A 22,114-nucleotide genomic window follows, 5' to 3' on the forward strand; every position below is an offset into this window, starting at 1 on the left:
CTTTTATATGGCTTTTTAGTACTATCCCTTCTTGTCTATATTTTCATTAATGTGGTGCTTATGCTTTCTTGAGCCGAGGGTCTATTGAAAACAACCTCACTATCCACACAAGGCAGGAGTAAGGTGTGCGTACACACTATCCTCCTCAGGCCCCACGGTGTGGGATAAGACTGGCTATGTTGTTGTTGTTGTTCCTAATAATAATTTTGATATTAACAACAAAAACTCAAAAAAATGTTTACACAATTGAGAATGAAAGAAAATAAAGGATTTATAATATATATTTCATGCACGTAATATAAAAATAATTATTTAAAATAAAGTTACTTTTATAATATGCATTATATATTCTTGAAAATTATGCTCAATTCTATTATTATTCCGACATTATATATGCTAGAAAACTCATGTTATTTTTTACTTTTATTTTGTAGACAAAATTTATTTATTCTATAGGTAAGTTCATAAGATCAAATACCAATTTTAGAGGGTAAAATAGGTATTTGACAATTAAAACTTTGAGAAATCTGGTTGAGTGAGCTTTTGAGTGCTATAGATATATAGCCTGTTTGGTCAAGCTTCTCCAATCCTAGAACCACTTTTTTTTAAAAGCTGAACTGTTTGGCCAAACTTTTGGAAGAAAAAAAAAGTGTTTTTGAGGAGAAGCGGAAGCATTTTTGGAGAAGCAGAAAAAATAACTTCTCTCCAAAAGCACTTCTGAGAAAAATACACTTAGAAGCAGCTTTTAAAAACTTGGTCAAACACTAATTGATGCTCAGAAGTACTTTTCAAATTAATTAGCCAAACATAAATTACTTCGCACCAAAAGTACTTTTGAGAAAAGCATTTTTGAGAAAAAAAAACTTTTCAAAATAAGCTAATTTTTGCAGTTTGGCAAACAGACTAATAGTTAAGTGACTTTTCTGTTACAAACGAAAGAAAGATGACTTTACTTGATAATTCCAGATAGTTGAATGACCATTTAAGCAATGGACTCTTTTTTACTGGCATATAAAATCTCTAAGAAAATAATATTAATATTAAAGGGGAAAATTTGCCATACATCTGAAATAATAAGCCACTAAATAATACAATAGAGAGTACACTCAAATCTGACTAAATTCAATAGGTTTGCCAGAGTCACCAAAACAATTCTCCAGGCAAGCACAAAATGGGCCATAACAAAGACTCGCAGCTTCTGAGTTGCTAACACAAATTCTTAAAGCTTACTACAAACAGCTATATAACTCAGCAAAAGTTTTAACAATCAGAAATTTTTTCATAGAATAGTAAGGTTGCCTCAGCATCTAGAACATCTTTCTCAGAAACACTATGCACGTCGGTATCTGAGATGCAAAACCACTGATCAACAATAGATCCCAGTAGTCCTGCAGGATCGTCTTCGCTTATTTTTGCTGTTGCTCGTCTGTAAACGGTGTAATGCCCGCTACCAACTCTTCCAAAGTGCTGCACAACAGAGGCTAGTCGATACTTATGATGTTTGGAAAGTGTTATTGAGGAAGCTTCACCCTGCAACACAAAAGATAAAGAGGAACAACTAAGCTAGATAAACATGAAACTAAGATTGCTGGGAGGTTTTTATGTACATATTTGTTAATCATGAAGCTGAAATCTTGATAGCAAATAGAAATGTATCGAAAGCTCATTTAAGGGTAGAGAATTAAATGCACAATGATTGACCTTGTAATAACTGTACAAACACAAAATGTTGAATAAACTGTAGATGTTAAAAGGCTCCAACGTTAGTCTCCATCTGTTCCCATGAGGTTAGTACTATAAGCAGACATCATGGTATTCTGGTTGATCCTTACAGTGTGACTATGTTAGGTTCAACAAGGGTTAGGGAACTATGGGAGTGGACGAGCAAATGAACACGGAACAGAGCAATAGAGCGTAACATGGAAAACAATGTGCCCCCTACTTCTAAATTAGTCACCATCTGTTCCCTAAGAAGTTAATACTGTAATTAGACATAGTAAAATTTGGTTTGTTCCTTAAAATGTGACTCTTAGGTCCAAACGAAGTAAAGAAATACCAAGGGTCCAGGAATAAGTGATCAATTACAGTCTATTGGTTCCATCTGTTCCCATGAGGTTAGTACTATAAGCAGACATCATGGTATTCTGGTTGATCCTTACAGTGTGACTATGTTAGGTTCAACAAGGGTTAGGGAACTATGGGAGTGGACAAGAGCAAATGAACACGGAACAGAGCAATAGAGCATAACATGGAAAACAATGTGCCCCCTACTTCTAAATTAGTCACCATCTGTTCCCTAAGAAGTTAATACTGTAATTAGACATAGTAAAATTTTGTTTGTTCCTTAAAATGTAACTCTTAGGTCCAAACGAAGTAAAGAAATACCAGGGGTCGACAGGAATAAGTGATCAATTACAGTCTATTGGTTTCCTTTTAAATAGCTTTTTATGCCTAATTGTGAATCAAGAGATTCACAACCTTTTTGTCCTTGACAAGGATGTTCTCTACTCTAAACATCTTTTTGGCGATACGCCTCAATCTCTAGCAAGTTGGGGTTAGCTATTTGAATCCTCACTGTTCATGTCGCTCTATTAAAGTTTTCTTCATATATTTCTCCATTAGATCCTCAAATATCACAAGGTTTGAATGGAGCGACATAGATAGTGAGGATTCAAATAGCCAACCCCAACTTGCTAGGGATTGAGGCGTAGTTGTGTATTCCCCAGACTATCACAAGATTGGAGTATAAACGCATGCTTAATTAGCAACAAGCCTCCCATCTTGAGTTGAGATTTTCTGGACGGCAAGCATGAGATATGAGTACTTTACTCAGGAAAAGTACTACTTGAAAGTTTCCCTCCAGAGATTCCACTACAAACTTATAGCTAGACAGCGCAAATTCATTTCGAGAGTAGGTGGTCATGTACATACCATGTTGCCCAATCACTGAGATTATCTACTTAAGGCAAGCAACCAACCAACCTGATTGCCAGAATGTGGAGGCAGCTGATTTAAGCTCGTCTCCTTGTAGCTTCCTGTATCGAGCAAAGTTGATATTGACTTTGGTGCGTTAACACCACAATTATTTGAGACACACAAAGCAGCCGTATCTTCTACTTCTGTAGAAAACGTTCTTTCACTTTGGGTGATGCAATTTAACATCTCGTTATTATCTTGCAGATTTAAGTAATTAAACAAAGGGAAAGACTGCTGCTGATGCTTTGTTTTTCCTATTTGCAGATTCCCTTCGCGATTCTTTGTCGCCACTTCATTCTTCACAAAAGGAGCCAAGTCCAAAATCAATGGAAACGAAATATGGCCCTGAACACAAAATTCAAACAGTGAAAGTTAAAACACAGCAAAATGCACCAAAGCATAGAATAAGATGCAAAATATCAAACAACTCCATATTAGGTTGTCCCTTGGGTTTAGAGATGAACTTATGGGCGAAAATGGAAATTACATAGTAATTGAAGTCAAGGCAGGTCTCCAAGGCTACAGTCAACATTTAGTAGCCAAAAGCTGTAACTCTGACAAGCCTGAAGTTGGTCTTACGCAACTAGTAAGCTGATTTAGCACTCAAACAAAAGGAAAGGAATAGTCTTCTATAAAGATGGACATAACTTGCGACAGCAAAAAGTAGAAAAGGGTGTCCTCTCTTTCTAGTGGAGGACCTATATTAATGAAAACTGTGCAATATGGTACAGAAAATGCATCTGTGATAACATCCCTTTTTTTGAATAGGCAACTATCGTAACTGGGACGACCCGGCCAGTCGTCTCATGAGTTACCGCTCCGTTTTCCCCATTTCTGCTTCTTATTGCTTTGTTTATCGGTTCTATGAGTGATCGGGTTGGTTGGCTCGGGTTCAGAAAGGATTTGGTAAGGTTTGAGACACTTAGTCTCTTTAGAGGAAGCTTAAGTTGGAAAAGTCAACCGGGTGTTGACTTATGTATTAGAGTGCTCGGATGTGAATTTCGATGGTTCAGATAGCTTCAGGAGATGATTTGGGACTTAGGAGCGTGATCGGAATGTATTTTGGAGGTCCGGAGTAGATTTAGGCTTGAATTGGCGAAACCGGTTTTTTGGCGTTTTCCGGTTGATAGGTGAGATTTTGATATAGGGGTTGGAATGGAATTCCGAGAGTTGCAGTAGTTCCGTGGTGTCATTTGGGATGTGTGTGCAAAATTTCAGGTCATTCGGACGTGGTTTGGTTGGGTTTTGATCAAAAGCGCAATTCGGAAGATTTTTGGTAACTTAGGCTGGAATCCGATGTGTTTTGGTCGATTCGATGTTGTTTGAGGTGTTTTGAAGATTGGTATGAGTTTGAATAAGGTTACGTATGGGGTATGTTAGTGTTTTTGGGTGAGGTCCCAGGGGCCTCGGAGTGATTTCGGATGGTTGACGGAGAAGTTTGGAATTTTGGTGAAGCAGTAGATTTTCTGCTTTCTATTGTTTCCTCACCTGCGGATTGGGGACAGCAGGTGCGATGCCGCAGATGCGAGGAAGAAGGCCGCAGAAGCGGAAAGTGGTTGGAAAGGCTGTGACTGCAGAAGCGGTTGGGTAACCGCACCTGCGATGGCGCAGGTGCGGAGTTAACATCGCAGTTGGGGAAAAAATGAGGACTTAAGTGAGGACCGCAGATGCGGTACCGCAGAAGCGGGAATTGGGCCGCAGATGCGAAATCCCTGGGCCAGAACATATAAATTGTTTCCTTCGCGATTTTTGAGCTATTCCACCACTTCTAAGTCGGCTTTGGAGCTTTTTGGACGATTTTGAAGAAGGATTTCAAGGGAACTTCATTGAGGTAAGGATTTTGGACCTAAAACTCGTTCCTATGGTATTATTTCACGGATTAGAGCTATAATTAATGGAATTTTAGGGTTAAAATTGGGGAAACTAGGGCTTGGTATTGGAGACCTGAACTTGAGGATTTGAGGGACCATTTGTAGTCAAATTTTGGTACTTTTGATATGTATGAACTCGTGGGGAGATGAGGAATCTATTGATGTGAATTTTATCGAATTCCGAGACGTGGGCCCGGGGTTGGGTTTTGGTAATTTCGGGATTTAAGTTGTAAACTGATTATTTTCGCTTGGGCTTCGTTCCCTTAGCATATTTTGACGTCGTGATTCTGATTTTGGATAGATTCGACGCGAGTGGAGGCCGATTCGAAGGGCAAAGGCGTCGCGGGCTAAATTTGGACCAGATTGAGGTGAGTAATGATTGTAAATGATGTCCTGAGGGTATGAAATCCCGGATTGCACATCATTGTGCTATATTGAGGTGACGCACATGCTAGATGACGAGCGTGGGGTCGTGCACTGTTGGGGATTGTGACTTAGTCCGTCCCGAATGACTGTTTTACCGCGTATTTGACTGAAAACCATTTGCTATCATCATGTTTTGGGCTGAATGCCAGATTTGGGCCTCGTGCCAACTATTTGAACCCTTAGGGGATTTTTATTGATATTTCCTCACTGTTTTGACTTTGTACTTGAACTCAGTCATGCTATATTCTACTGTTTTTCATAACTCAGCCATGTTTACTCCGCTTTAACACTTAAATGATACTTTAAATGATATTTTGGGCTGAGCACTATGTTTACTGTTGCCCGAGTGGCTGTGAGATTCTAACTGAGCAAGACCGAGGGCTTATGTTGTGAGGAAACACTGATTATGATTATGAGGCCGAGGGCCTGAGATTTATACGCCACAAGATGGCTTGTTGATATGAGGCCAAGGGCCTAGTGATGATGCCACGAGATGGCTTGATATTGCGCTTGAGTCGTAGGGGCCCATCCAGGAGTTTCCACACCCCCAGTGAGCGCGGGTACCCATTGTGATGTAAGAGATAGCCCGAGGGGTTGGTGTTGTTCTATGATCTTGCCCGAGGGGCAATCCTTTATGTGTTTATCTTTCTTATTGCCTGTCATTTATCTGCTTAATTGTTAAAAAGGAATTTCATGAAGTTTAAACTAAACTAAATGACTTTACATATCTTCACTGATTTACTGTTTCTACTGGTTTTACTGCTTCATTATAGCCTGTAATGTGTCTTACGTGTTTTCATGTCTCTCAGTCGTTTATTTATGATTATTACTCACTGAGTTGGAGTACTCACTTTACTCCCTGCACCCCGTGTGCAGATTCAGGCGTATTTGATCCTGCTAGCGCGAGTTGAGAGCTCCCGGCAGCCTTCGGAGTCCACGAGGTAGCTGCTTGGCGTCCGCAGTCCTATGTTTCTCCCCCTTTTATCTCATTTCTATCTCTTTATTAGTTATTATGGAATGGACTAGCATTCCAGACTTGTAGCGTACTGATATATGCTCATGACTAGTGACACCCCGGTATCGGGCTGTGTTGGGTTGTATTCCGCAAATTGTTTTGTATTGTCACTGCTTACTTTTGGATTTATATCACGTTTAAGACTAAATGCTTATTGTTTAATTGCTTAAACCTGAATCGGAAATGTGTCGGCTGGCCTTGTCTTCACGAGAGGCGCCATCACGACCGGATCCGGGTTTAGGGTCGTGACAATAACACTTCTCACTAGAAACATCTCTGATCAAAGCAAATTCTTTAGAAGGTAACAGAGTCATGCTCCTAAGAAAAAATGCAAATCTAAAAGAACACAGCTAAGGTTAGTTAACATGTACAGCTGTGAGCTCAACTTGAAACTCAAGGGAAAAAGTGGAGAAGATAGCATCACTTGGTGAACCCAATGGGCAGGGCGAATATGGCCAGTCAGCAAAAATTGAAACTTAAAAGATTCTTGAACAGAGAAAGAGCAAGACTTTTAAACTAAAGGTGGTCTGTTTTCAAGGAGGATCACTGTTCTCACTGCCGGAAGGCGGAAAGAAGAAGGTGTTATGTGAGAAACATATTGCAAGAAATAGGAAAAGTTTCCGATGGCTTGAGAGACATGAGGTGCCAGAGCAAACCGTTATGGTGATTTGAGCAACTAATAACAGGTGAATGCCGGCGTGGGGAAGCATGTGGATGAAATTAAATTACATGGATACTTGGTGAAAAGATGTTGTTTCATAATAAACATAATCCCCCTCAACTAGAAATGGCGTGATGACAATTACAGGACATGCCCCCCAATCTCTAAGATCCATCACTGAACCAGATATTTAATAAGTTTGAGATTTTTACGAGCTGATAACCTAGATGAAACAGCGATTTCTCATGAGACTAAGCCGACTTGAAAGAAAAGGCATCTCCAGGGACAAGAATCAGGAAATAGGAATTGTAAGAACAACCCAAAAAAATCAAGAACGGAACCAAAAGTGGCAGAGTTGAATCAAGACTAAGAGTTGATTGAAGTAAAAAGGGGGAAGTACATGATGCAAGCAAGCTGCGAATCAATCCAGGTATATGCCACATTCTAAAATCGGGTAAGCTTTCTCTTCTAGTCTTGGATAGAACAGAGTAGGCCACAGCACATTCTTGTCTTCTTGCTAAAGCATTAGTTATTAAGGGAAAATAAGGAAGGGAATTGACAAAAGAGAATGACAGACGAATATTTATGGAGACATGATGCATAAACCAATTTAAATATAAATTGAATATAAATTGATTTTAGACTACTATACATATGAGGATTCCTATGATTCCAATTAGACAGTGGAAATGCAGAAAGCTGGAGTAGCAGAAACTTCAGGACTTGAAAAGTTCATAGGTATCTCAGGAGATCTGATGAGGACAGGCAGGGAATCAGTGATGCAATAACAACAACAATAAACCCAGTGTAATCCCACAAGTGAGGTCTGGGGAGGGTAGTGTGTACGTAGATCTTACTCCCACCTTGGGAAGGTAGAGAGGTTGTTTCCGATAGACCCTCGACTCAAAGAAAGATAAAAAAGCAGTAGCACCATAAACACCAGCAAGATAACAAGAAAACCGAATCGAAAGAGACAGCAAGCAGTGGGAGAAATCTAAAAAATAAGAAAGCACATACTAACACTAATACAACTAGTATGGACAGAAAAACGCACGACTACCTACTAACCCTCCACCCTAATACTCGATCTTCACACCCAGAAAATAGGTGGCTGCATAATTGAACCAAAAAGAGTGTCAAACAAAAAAGAGGGGAAGTAATCAACAAGAGCAAGAATTAAAAAGGTTGAAGTGCAATATCAACTATGATAGAAATAGGTGAATGGAAAATCTAAAACAGTGGATAAAATTGTAGTTTGAGACCATCATCTATGGTCGAGTACACTATGCTGCCTACCAGAACCTTCTCTGTGGATGTTCCTTATTTTTCCTCTTTTATTTGATAAAAGGTACAATTTTACCTCATTTGGGGTGTTCTTGTTCTAATAAAATTTATTTACTTATCAAAAGAATAAAACCCTTATGCAGAAATATCGGTACCTGAAGTTTGACCAGTTCTCCAAATACATTTATAGAAGCACGTTGTAAATGAAGACATAGAACCTGCAAGGTGGCACAACTGTAAGCAGATGCAAGAAGTCAAAAAATGGCAATACAGACGAAACCATTAAATGACAAAGAGCTGAAGCACCAAGTCTTAAAATTAAAGCATATTTGGATATCGAGAAGCATGTTATTCCTTGCCCGCCCCTTATTTTCCTCCCTTTTGATTTTGTTGACAGCTATGTGGTCAATCCTTTCAACGAAGTAAATAACCTGTTTTTAGCACCTTCAATTCTTACTTGAAGAAAATGGACTAACAAGCATACCTTAGGACTCCGGCCAATACTGAGTTGCTTGAAAGTGCATGAGAAGCTATTGGACCATGGTAATCTTGCAAGGCATGGTAGCTCTTTGCAATCACAGGAATCTTCCTCATTGCACAGCTTAAGTTTTTCAACAATAGCCTAAGAACAAATTGCTTCTAGTTATCAGCTACTAGAAAAGGACCACAATTTGTTAAACAACAAAAACCTCAGAGGGAAATCAGTGACCAAATTCCAGCCAAATGGAGGAATATTATAGAAATGTTGCCTAGGCTGTATAAGCTCGTTTGAACCTATAGACTATAGCCACAAACTTCAAGGTTAAGATAGTATGCTAAACTAAGATCTCTTAACCAAGATTACCTCATTTTCATCCATGGCAGAGACAAACTTTACGGCAGCAATATGCCAACAGTGGCTGCACTTATAGTTTTCGAGTTGTTCTGCAACAAAGAACTGCCTCAGGCAATGCTCCACAGAACACCCAGGCATCTAACATTTTATTTGCAGAAGAAATCACCATTAATATGGAATCAAGTAAGGCACATAAATAATTAGATACAAGACAATAGAGTTTTTTAACGTACAGTGGCCCCAACAATGCTTAACACTGGCACAAGATGCAAGCTATGGAACAACTGAAAATCCAAAGAGATCTCCGCAGTAACGCCATCATCTGGATCTTCCAGATATTGAAGTTGTTGCGTCCATTGAATCTATCAATTTCAAACTTCATGGAACTCATATTTGCTTGTTCTTTCTCCTTGGATCGTTAAAGAATCCTGTCGCTCTGATACCAATTGTTAGCGGAAACGTAAAAGAAAGAACACAAGATTTAACGTGGTTCGGATCAAAATAATCCTACGTCCACCAGAGAACAATTGCCCTTTTAATATTAACAAAGGAAGGGGAGATTTCCCAATTACACTTAAGAGAATTTCTCTCTTAACTCTCTACTCACTACAATGTATTGTATTATTTTGGGATGATTTCTACAAGTGAAGGAGTGCATCTATTTATAGAGGTAAAGACCTCCTCTTGATGTCATTGGTGACATCAAACTACCTCCTCTTGATGTCATGGGTGACATCAAAGGAGGAAGCTTCCTCCTAGCATCCACACCAACTCTTTCCACCAACTCTTCCAATTGGCATGCCATTGTTGACTAAACATAAACCAACATTTTCAGCATGCCATTGTTGACTAAACATAAACCAACATTTTCAATCTCCACCTTGGTTTGCGTTTCGAGCGTGTGAACAACTCTGGCCAAAACTTCTAAGCTTACTGGGCAACCCCGTTGTAAGAAACAAGAAGAATCAAACCATTGTTGAACATACCACCTCCACCTAGCAACTGTTCTCTTCGGAGTTGCATCAGTTGATGCACACCCCCGCCAAGTCCTTGCAGTGTGCAAACTTAGCGAGCGGGACTATCTTGGTCAACATGTCTGCAGCATTATCGTCTGTGATAACCTTCACGACCTTGATAGTTCCCTCATCAATAACATCTCGAATAAAATGAAATCTGACATCAATGTGTTTAGTGCGCTCATGAAATCTCTGATTTTTCATTAGATGAATAGCACTCTGACTATCACATCTAAGAGTTGATTCCAGCTGAACCAAACTCAATTCCGCTACTAAACTTTTCAACCAGATAGCTTCCTTTACCGCCTCCGCTGCTGCCATGTATTCTGCTTCTGTCGTAGACAAAGCGACAATCGACTGCAAAGTCGACTTCCAACTGACGGCACTGCCAACGAGGGTAAAGATGTATCCAGTTGTGGACCTTCTTCTGTCAAGATCTCCTGCATAGTCAGAATCCACATAACCGAGAATTGAAATACCTGTACCACTTTTTCGAAAGGTAAGACCAACACCAGAAGCTCCTTTGAGATATCTCAATATCCACTTGACAGCTTCCCAATGCCTCTTTCCTGGGTTGGACATGTATCTACTTACCACACTTACAGATTGAGCAATATCTGGACGTGTGCATACCATAGCATACATAATACTACCAACTGCACTGGCATAAGGAATCTTTGACATATGCTCCACCTCATCCTCGGACTGAGGCATTTGTGACTCTGAAAGTTTAAAATGAGGAGCTAATGGTGTACTTACAGGCTTGCACGTTTGCATATTGAATCTTTCGAGAACCCTTTCAATATACCTCTTCTGAGAAAGATGTACAACATCGTCTTCTCTTGAAATCTCCATACCAAGGATTTTCTTTGCAGCTCCTAAATCCTTCATGTCAAATTCCTTACTCAATAGTTTCTTCAAAGCATTTATCTCTGTAATGTTGTTAGCAGCAATAAGCATATCATCAACATACAACAGTAAATAAATCATTGAGTTACCAGACATCTTCTTGTGATACACACAACTATCAAATGCACTCCTTGAGAATTCATGTGTAGTCATGAATGCATCAAACCTCTTGTACCACTGTCTAGGGGATTGCTTCAAACCATACAAAGACTTCTTTAGTTGGCATACGTGATCTTCTTTTCCCTCAGCTAGGAAACCTTCAGGTTGATCCATATAGATTGTCTCTTCTAGATCACCGTGTAAGAAAGCAGTTTTGACATCAAGCTGTTGAAGCTCCAAGTCAAATTGTGCAACCAATGCTAGTAGCACGCGAATTGAGCTATGCTTCACGACCGGAGAGAAAATCTCATTGTAGTCAATTCCCTCCTTTTGGCTGAAACCTTTTGCAACCAATCTCGCCTTGAACCTAGCATCTTCCACTTCAGGAATTCCCTCTTTCTTTCGGTAGACCCACTTGCATCCAACTGTCCTCTTCCCCTTTTGTCTTTTCACTAAGACCCATGTCTGATTCTTGTGAAGAGACTCCATCTCTTCAGTCATGGCTAACCGCCATTGTGCGGCATCCTTGCAAGAAGTTGCTTCAATATACGAGGAGGGCTCCAGATCTTTAATCTCTTCTTGTGCAGCTACGAACGCATATGCAATCAAGTTTGCTTGATTTATAAGGCGTTCCGGTTCTCGTGTCTGCCTCTTCTCCCTCCCCTTCGCAATTGTGTATGGTTCATTGACAGCAAGTTCTTCAACGCCTACATCTTCTGACTCATCTTTAACCTGAGTCTCTTGATCCTTTTCCTTGGCAAGCTCCACCGGAAGCTCCACCTGCTCGTTGTTCTTGTTTCCTGAAAACTCCACGGAAACTTTACGGGGATCAAGTATAGAGGATTCATCGAAGGTGACATCTCTACTAACTATAAATTTGAGTAAAGACAAACACCAAAGTTTGTACCCTTTTACTCCATCCACATACCCTACGAATATGGCCTTCTTAGCCCTTGGTTCAAGCTTTCCTTCATTAACGTGATAATAAGCTGGACACCCAAATACTCGTAAGTATGAATAGTTAGAGGGTTCACCTGACCATACCTCATTCGGAGTCTTAAAGTCAATTGCCGATGCTGGAGATCGATTGACAATATGAGCAGCAGTGTGAACTGCTTCAGCCCAAAATACTTTGGACATTTTGGCTTGTAGGAGCATACAACGAGCCTTTTCAAGAAGAGTTCTGTTCATTCTCTCGGCAACTCCATTCTGCTGTGGGGTATGCCTGACAGTCCTATGTCTTGAGATCCCATGAACCTTGCAGAATTCATTAAACTCTTCATTGCAAAACTCCAAGCCATTGTCTGTGCGAAGATACTTGATTTTCCGCTCCATTTGATTTTCAATCAAAATCTTCCACTCTTTAAATGCTTCAAAAGCATCACTTTTTGCCTTCAAAAAATACACCCAAACCTTTCGTGAGAAATCATCAATAAAAATGAGAAGATACCTCTTTCCGCCCTTCGATGGAAGTTTAGAAGGACCCCATAAATCTGAATGGATGTAGTCTAGCACTCCTCTTGTCTTGTGTTTGCCAGTGCTGAAGCTGACCTTCTTCTGCTTCCCTAGAACGCAGTGCTCACAGAAGTCAAGCGTGCTGATCTTCTCACCTTCCAAAAGTTTACGATTGCTCAACATCTCCAGTCCACGTGCGCTCATATGACCTAGTCTCATGTGCCATAGTCTTGCCTTGTCATCATTAGATAACTGCACTGTAGATGCATTTGCAGAGCCAACAATGGTGCTTCCGGCCAATGTGTAAAGGCCGTTCTCCAGCTTGCCTTTCAGCATGACTAAAGAACCTTTAGTCACCTTCATAGTTCCTGCTTCGCTCATGTACCTGTAGCCTTGTTCATCCAGAGTACCCAAGGAGATCAAATTCTTCTTCAGATCAGGAACATGACGGACTTGTGTAATAGTCCTCACGATTCCATCATGGCAGCGAACCCGAACTGAGCCAATGCCAACTATTGCACAAGTTGCATTATTGCCCATTACTACGGTTCCTCCACTTTTCTCGTAGCTGCTAAACCAGTCTTTTCGGAACGTCATATGCAGAGTACAAGCAGAGTCTAACACCCATTTGTTTTCATAACTACTATTATTATTACACGATGTTGTTAGTACATAATCATTATCAAAATTATGTACCTGTTCAACTGTAGATGCACTCGCCTTTTCCTTGGACTTTGACATTGGGCAATCTCGTTCAAAGTGCCCCTTCTTGCCACAACCCCAACACTCTGTATTCTTCTTGTTCACACGAGACTTTGATCTGTGCTTTGATTTGGTCTTTCCCTGTTGGCTAGTCCGGCCTCTTACAAAGAGGCCACTTGCCTGGTCATCTCTATCTCCTTCAATGTGCCTCCGCACATCACTAGAGTTAAGTGCCTGCCGCACTTGCTCAAGCTTGATAGGCTCCTTGCTATACATCATTGAATTCTCAATATCACGATATCCTGAAGTCAATGAAAATAGCAAAGCACATGCAAGCGTCTCCTCCTCCCTTTTAATTCCTGCAATCTGTAAGTCCATGACAAGTTTATTAAACGCATCTAAATGATCTTGTAACGAAGTACCTGACCCCATCTTAAATGTGTGAAGACGCCGTTGTAACAACATTCTTGTTGTCACTGATCGGTCTTGGTATAGCCCTTCTAGCTTTTCCCACAACTGTTTGGCCGTCTCTTCGGTACCCGTACTCACTTCACAAAGCACGTTAGGTGCAAGGGATAGTTGGATTGCACTCAATGCATCCCCTTCAATCTTCTCCTTGTCGGGAGCTGATATATCCGTAGGATACTTTCCGTCAATAGCATGGATTGAACCTTCCCTCCGCAGTAACGCCATCATCTGGATCTTCCAGATATTGAAGTTGTTGCGTCCATTGAATCTATCAATTTCAAACTTCATGGAACTCATATTTGCTTGTTCTTTCTCCTTGGATCGTTAAAGAATCCTGTCGCTCTGATACCAATTGTTAGCGGAAACGTAAAAGAAAGAACACAAGATTTAACGTGGTTCGGATCAAAATAATCCTACGTCCACCAGAGAACAATTGCCCTTTTAATATTAACAAAGGAAGGGGAGATTTCCCAATTACACTTAAGAGAATTTCTCTCTTAACTCTCTACTCACTACAATGTATTGTATTATTTTGGGATGATTTCTACAAGTGAAGGAGTGCATCTATTTATAGAGGTAAAGACCTCCTCTTGATGTCATTGGTGACATCAAACTACCTCCTCTTGATGTCATGGGTGACATCAAAGGAGGAAGCTTCCTCCTAGCATTCACACCAACTCTTTCCACCAACTCTTCTAATTGGCATGCCATTGTTGACTAAACATAAACCAACATTTTCAGCATGCCATTGTTGACTAAACATAAACCAACATTTTCAACCCCACTCCATCCCGTCAAGAGGATTAATAGTGTTCCCACTTACCGTCCAGCGTGACTTAAACCCTCCCATTTTACATTTTACGCCATCGCATTAAATCGTTTTGGATAATTTTGTCTCTAGTTTTGCTGGCTTTTCTCTTTAACTTTCTTGGAGGATATGATTGTGCAAGTACTCTTATATTCTCATCACACTCTTCAATAGTTTTTAGCCCTTCCTCTGTGCATAATATATGGCAAAGTTCTGTCGTTTATGTCATTATCTTGTAAGTGGGGCTAATAGACATGTGACTAGGCTAGAGCAACTACAGAATCTTCCTTGTACATGTAGCAAACATGTTCTACGACGTGCCGAAGGATACAGCAGTGTGATAATAAAATTGTATGATTGTAAATGTTCTTTCAAGTACCATTCAACCTGAAACGAACAACTTTGGCAGGTTAAAAAGCTACCAAGAATCCCATTAAAAGGCCCAAGAAAACTTTGCTGCCATCTCTCCTGTTCGCTTTCTCCTTCCATCCTCTGCCTAACAATCCTACAATTAGGAAGTGTAGTTACATCCGCCAAAGAGCTGTGATCATGAACATAAGATTCTGACAATTCGGCTCTTAAAGAAGATAAAAGATGGGAGAGTGCTTCCTCTGCATCCTACACTTCAGAAATATGTCAGTTAATGCACTAGAACTAGTGACGAAGATTGTCCACATACTGTAACGAAAAGAAATACCTGCTGGCTAGTTAGATTGAAATTAGGAATGTAACTACTCATGGTATGCATCAATCTCCGTGGACTTAGAACAGCTCTTCCATGTCGTGCAATACATAATTCTGCAAAACATCACAGCAATCTTCTCATTGAACAGTTAATATCACTTGTGATAGGGAGGATACCCTTCAAGTTTATTTCTTGAAGCAAAAATTATCTCTGATTTAGGACTAACAAATGTAAAAGAGTGGACATCTTCACTCTCCTGTAGGTAAGAGGAGGTAAGGTATAATATCCCCCTCCTCCATGTGCCTAGTATGTTTTTTATATCAATACACAACATAGGGTCAATTCCTAAACCATGGCTATCTTAATAAAATGCTGGAATGATATAAACTATACAGTTTACATATTCCAATTTGTACCTTTTTGGTCTTTTATATAACCACAAGCATTCATTCTGTTCTTGGTAGTGCTAACCACACCCTTCGACATATAACCATTCTGTGCATATTTGGCTGTGCTTCATCAATCCATAATTAACTAAGATGAAATTAACACAATCCATCACGCTTTATTGCTTAACCTCTACCTGGCTATAAGTTCTAACAGCACAAGCTTTTCTCCGTTTTCATTTGTATCCAAGTATGCACTCTAGTAGAACTCAAGTCAGCATTTATTCATACAAGTTCTACCAACCAATTCTACAATGTCACACTTCAAACTCACCTTCTATGAGCGAAGCCAAAGCAGCAATAACTGGCAGGTCTCCACTTCCTTCCATTGATGAACCCTCATATTCCTCCACAACTTGCTCAAGAAATTTGTTAAAGCTCTTACAGCTAGCTAAAGCCTGATCACAAAAACAAAAATCAAACTTATATCAAATATATTCATCAAAAAACCTCATACTTACAAAAACTAAGACTAACCAATCAGAAAACCCAACTATAAATTTGCTAAAACTCAGATAGCAAGCTAAAAACTAAACATTTCTTCAAGTATATTCATAAAAACCCTCCTATTTACAATAATTAAAACAACCACATTAACACAACTCAAAAAAAGATGGATTTAGCATATTCATCAAAAACCTCTTATTTACAGTAATTGAGAACAAAATTCAAGAAAAAGTAGATTTTTTAAATTAAAAAATCTGATCTTTACCTGTAAAACAACATTCAGGAAGCAATTATTTCCAAGATTTTGCAATCCAGGTATTGTCCAATAATAACTCTTCGAACTATGTTTCTCTGATACCATGAAGTTTCTGAGTTTGACATCTTTAATTGCAAATATGAAACCAGCAATACTTAGTAGAGTAGCAGCAACTGAGACTTGAACCCCATGAGCACTGACCCAATGGGATTTAAACCCATGTTTGAATTTGTCTACAAGTGAATAAGAATCTATATTTCCATGAATTTTCATTGTTAAGTATTGTCAGTTTCCGAAATTTTGCAGGAGATATTTGATCTCTATTTCAAGACGTTGTATAGGGAAGAGCACTGAGAATTTATAGAGCAGTTGAAGGTTAAGGGTGTGTTTGGTATAACGGAAAATGTGGAAAATGTGGAAAATGTGGAAAATGTATTTTTTTGGAAAATAAGTAGTAATCTTATTTATTTTCCGGTGTTTGGTACGCAAATTAAGAAAAATAACTTCTCAAGAGTATGCATAAATAATTTACATATGGAGGTACTGTCATATTATGGCGTTCAACAAAATAAACTATGGTTACTACTTCTTCAAATCATACAGAGATAATAGTTATTCATGAAGCGAGTCGAGAATGCGTTTGGTTGAGATCAATAACTCAACATGTCCAGGAGCTAATGTTATCTTTCATGGGGAAAGGATATCCCAAAAGGGGGTATATTAAAGGAGACGGAACAAAGCACATTTTACCAAAATTCTTTTTCACGCATGATCTTCAAAAGAATGGTGAATTAGATGTTCAACAAATTCGTTCAAGTGATAATTTGATAGATTTGTTCATTAAGGCATTGCTGACATCACATTTGAGAAGTTAAGATACAAGATTGGAATGCGCGGCTCCAAGATATCAAATAAGGTTTTTACCAGGGGAAGAAATACGCGTTGTACTCTTTTCCTTAACCGAGGTTTTGTCCCATTTGGGTTTTTCTGGTAAGGTTTTAATGAGGTAACTCTTAAGGCGTATTACAAGATATATGTACTCTTTTTCCTTTACTAAGATTTTTCCCTTACTAAGATTTTTCCCACTGGATTTTTCTTAGTAAGGTTTTAATGAGGCACATTTTCTGATAGTGGACATCCAAGGAGGAGTGTTATAAATCCTGCAAATGGATCCATCCACTTGCAACGATGGATGTCTCTCATAACAGGTTTTGGATTGGTTATGTATCCATAACAGGTTTTGGACTGATTATGTATCCATAACAAGTTTTAGATTGGTTATGTATTCAACAGGTTTTGGATTGGTTTTGTAACAACGAAATGTTCCTATAAATAGGTTCACTAATGAACTTATTCCATACACTTTGAAAAGAAGAAATAAATCCTCTCTTCTGATGTTATCATTCTCTTCTATTATTAGTCCTAGTTAACTACATATCTCTTGTTATATTACTTTTATTTCATAATAATATGTGTTTAATCGTGCGGATAATACATAATTACTCTATTAAGGTTGCCCCGTTTTACTTTAACTTTGCGGGAGTCCTATGACCCACCTAATGTTGTTTAAAGTAAAATAAATTTCTCCTTTTTTCATAAGCATCAGTTTCACAAAAATATGTGAAACACACGCACCAATCGCATGATGCCATACATTTTCTTTTACTAATACTATTATTTGTTTCTTTTTAATCATTATTTATTTCATTTATTTTTTGTTTTTGTTTTCTTTCTTTTGGCTTCTACTTTCCTTATTCTTTTTGTTTCCTTTCTTCTTCTGCGTCAACATTGTCACCACTTTAGCCACCATTATCACTGCTATAACAACCATATCCACCACCAAAACCACCACTAAAATAAAATAAAAACTAAATGTCACGACCCAAACCGTTGAACCGTGACGGACACCTGGTACCTTACTCAACCGACTACCAACGTAACGTATCTTTCGTATCATACTATCATAGTTAAATAAAACGGACAGGCTGATGTGAGATAAATAGAGTGAAACATGAGTGAACACTCGATATAGGATGACTCAACGTGTAATGCAAACTTATACATATGACATACGGACCTATAAGGCCAAAATGATCACTCATACACTGAACATAGGCTGATAAGGCCATACAATCTTTCATATACATGACATCTGTCTACAAGCCTCTAAGAGTACATAATATCATAAAGGTAGGGACGGGTCCGCGCCATACCAATCAATACATGTACTAATCATACTGACCAAATAAGCAACTCCGGAGTAAATGGAGCGCACCAACACTTTTCGCTGAGCTGATAGCCTACTTGGAAGACTCTTAACTTGTCTATCGGGACTAGAGGGAATGAAACACATCGTCCCTAGGCAAAAGAGACGTAAGTACAAATAATATACCAGGTATGTAAGGAATAAAAATCAGTAAATAATAGACATGAGAGAAACATGGAGTAAAAGACTCAATATGTAAGCCTGCATAGCTCTGTGAATCATTTAATATTTATAATGTCATGCATATGCGTATAAATGTCATACCATGCATAGGTATATGCATTCATAACATCATCAAGCCTCTGAGGGCATCTCATCATATCATCTCGACCGCTGTGGGCAAATCATCAACGTATACCAGCTGATTAGGTGGTGATGCATATATAACGTCATAATCTTTTCCCATATCCCATATACATATATATACATACATACACGCGTGTATAACGTCATCTGGTTATGGGTCAATGTACATCTATAAATGAATGTAATGCATGAGAAGTACATCAATAAAATCTCTCGGAACGTCATAAGACCATTATGCCTTTGATTAATGTAATGAAATAAACTTTATCAACTTACGTATTTTCTAAGATTCATGAACAGATGATAGAACAATAGGACACATGGGGAATCAATAAGTAGGCACTTCTAGTACTTCTATGAGTAGAGTCATTTATAAAAGTTGTACATTTGCTCGTTTTGTTTACGTCATATGGAGCATGCCAAAAAGAAAGAAGGGATAACCTTAACATACCTGAGTCGATTCTCTTGACAAATCCCTCTAAGATATGTCAATTGCGACGAAACACGTAACGGCGGATCGAAGTAGGGAAGAATCCGTATGATATTCTTGAGAAAGATTGCACCGTACACCCTTAGAATCACAAAATCCCGTTGCTATTATGCTAAGAAGTTTCGTATGAATCTCTTGCTGAAGCTATTTACATTGCTATGAAGATAGATATATCTCTCTTTCGTGAATTTGATCATATTCTTGTATGATTTTTGTTGAATTTGTGAAGTCTTACCTTAGTGGGTGTGGCCCCACTAGGTGATGACTTAGCCAAGAGCTCCTCCAAAATGTGCTACCTTGTTTTGTGAGTTAAGACTCATTATCAATGCCTCTTTGGGCTGCCACGTTGGGGGGATTAAACTTATCTAAGAATTCACCCCTTTCCTTGACTGTCATGTCCCAAAATCCCACAACAGGCATCTTGATGGCACTTAGTCTCTAAGACTAAGTAAACCAATCATAAACAATTCAAGTTATTTTTAAAAAATAAATAAATAATCGAAGCCAACAGCGGAAATAATGATACAACACCCCAAGATTGGCAATACTGAGTTACAAACTCTAACTGAATACATGAAATGATCTCAAAAAAATCGAATATACAATATAGTTCGAATAATATTTGACAGTACGATAAAATGGAAAGACTCCAAGGGACTGCGACGACCAAGCAGCTCTACCTTGAATCCTTGCGATCACACTCAAACTCTGTCCGAGTCTGATATCTCCAATACTTGGCTCTGCACAAAAATGTACAGAAGTGTAGTATGAGTACATCACAGTCGGTGCCCAGTAAGTATCAAGACTAACCTCGGTGGAGTAGTGACGAGGTACAGTCAAGACACTCACTAGTCTAATAACCTGTGCAGTATAGCATATAAAAATAGCAATGATAACAACAATAGCAATGATAACTATTAGCAGGAAGCTAATAGCAATGATAACAATAATAATCAACCAGTGATATAAACAACAAGGTAGCAAGAACACTATAAATATTGCTCAAACAATAATGAACACAAGTACAACCCAATAATCAAGTCCTACAAAATATACATCTTTCATCTATAAGTTTTTCAAATAAAAATCTTTAGAATATAGTCCTTTCCAATAAATATATTTCGAATATACTTCCTTCAAATAAATATCTTTCAAATATAATCCTTTCAAACAATAGTTTGAATTTTATTTTATCAAATGAAAGTCATCTTGTGACACCTCATTTCATAATCATAAAAATACGGGTCTCAATCCACTTTTATATTTCCACAGCACCTCATGCCCATGTTTCTATCACAACTGCATGGACTACTCACGTGCCAAAAATATCAATATATAAAAATTTGCACGATCAATTTACTTTAGAAATAGTTTGAGTGAAGAAAATGACATTGCACTTAAATTAAAACATTAGATAAACTACTGATTGGATGTAATACTTATTAATTTAAAACATAATAGAAATTTTCTTTTATTTAAAATAACTCAGTCATCGAAAATCAGTAAAAATCAGAAATATAAATCTTCAGAGTCTCGTACTAAAAAGCCAAAGTCAACACAATACAACGAGCACAAAACACATAATAATAAAGTCAACTAGTACATCACCGAAGAAGACAAGAATTTACATATCACGGAAAAATAAAATAACCAAAGGCAAGTGCATCCATAGAAAGATGTCAACAAAAGGGCACTCCCGAGGTACCGCCTCGTAGTCCCAAAAGTAAATATGCAAGACAGGGGGATCTCCTGAGTACCGCCTCGTAGTCCCAAAAGTAAATATGCAAGACAGGGGGGATCTCCCGAGGTACCACCTCGTAGTCCCAAAAGTAAATATGCAAGACAGGGGGATCTCCGAGGTACTGCCTCGTAGTCCCAAAAGTAAATATAATTTCAACAACTGCACATCAAGTGCTCACATATCACAAATGGCGCATCAAATACTCAAATATTACAACATATTATAAATTGCACATCAAGTACTCAAATATTACAACTTGCCATAGAAATTAACAATATATTATTTTTCCACAATAAGAAGCCCACGGCTCGGCCATAATGTGCACAAAAATCTTAACAAAATATCCGGAAGTAAAAAACTCAATAAAATAATATTTCATAATTTAATACTTCGCCTCAATATGATTTACGGCTTTTATAACTCAATACAAATTTCAACAACATGAACTGGAAAGTAATTCATCAAGGAACAACGCCTTCTTTAATCTAAATTTTTGGCAAATAGATTAATACCTCCTTTTAAAATTATTTAATAAATTATTTGCAGATGAAAAATACGTAATGAAATTATTTTCACGAAATGGCAACTCAACAAAATTGATATTTTGTTGACTTCGGTCAATATTTTGGGTAAACGGACCCGAACCCGTGATTTAACGGTCCCGAAGGATCTGTAGGAAAATATGGGACTTGGGCGTATGCCCAAAATTGAATTCCGGGGTCCCTAGCCCGAGAAATGAATTTTTGAAAGAAATTATTTAACTGAAATTATAAGAGTTTTTGAAAATTTAAAGATATTTGAATTTGATGGTATCAAGCCCATATTTTGGTTCCGGAGCCCGGTACAGGTTTAATATGGTATTTAAGTTGTGCCTGTAAAATTTGGTAAGAAACAGAATTCATATGACGTGAATCAGACCCTTGGTTGTGAAATTGAAAACTTAAGAGTTCTT

At 38.4% G+C, this 22,114-nt stretch overlaps 1 protein-coding gene across 2 annotated transcripts; it reads right to left on the reverse strand.

The window, feature by feature from the left end:
* Positions 1-1,019: 1,019 nt before the first annotated feature.
* Positions 1,020-16,688, reverse strand: LOC104229859 (ubiquitin carboxyl-terminal hydrolase 27-like). 2 transcript variants are annotated; one of them, XM_070174676.1, is made up of 10 exons: positions 16,369-16,688; positions 15,931-16,054; positions 15,223-15,323; positions 14,913-15,143; positions 9,302-9,370; positions 9,078-9,206; positions 8,718-8,855; positions 8,389-8,451; positions 2,983-3,321; positions 1,020-1,530 (listed from the first exon to the last, which is right to left on the reverse strand). In XM_070174676.1, the coding sequence occupies exons 1-10, from the start codon at positions 16,630-16,632 to the stop codon at positions 1,261-1,263; spliced, it is 1,728 nt and encodes a 575-aa protein (XP_070030777.1). In that variant the 5' UTR covers positions 16,633-16,688; the 3' UTR covers positions 1,020-1,260. The 2 variants fall into 2 exon arrangements, with proteins under 2 accessions (XP_070030777.1, XP_070030779.1); XM_070174678.1 differs by lacking the exon at positions 14,913-15,143.
* Between the last annotated feature and the right edge of the window lie 5,426 nt (positions 16,689-22,114).

This window comes from Nicotiana sylvestris, chromosome 5 (genome assembly GCF_000393655.2).
Source record: "Nicotiana sylvestris chromosome 5, ASM39365v2, whole genome shotgun sequence".
NCBI classification, from domain to species: Eukaryota; Viridiplantae; Streptophyta; class Magnoliopsida; order Solanales; family Solanaceae; genus Nicotiana; species Nicotiana sylvestris.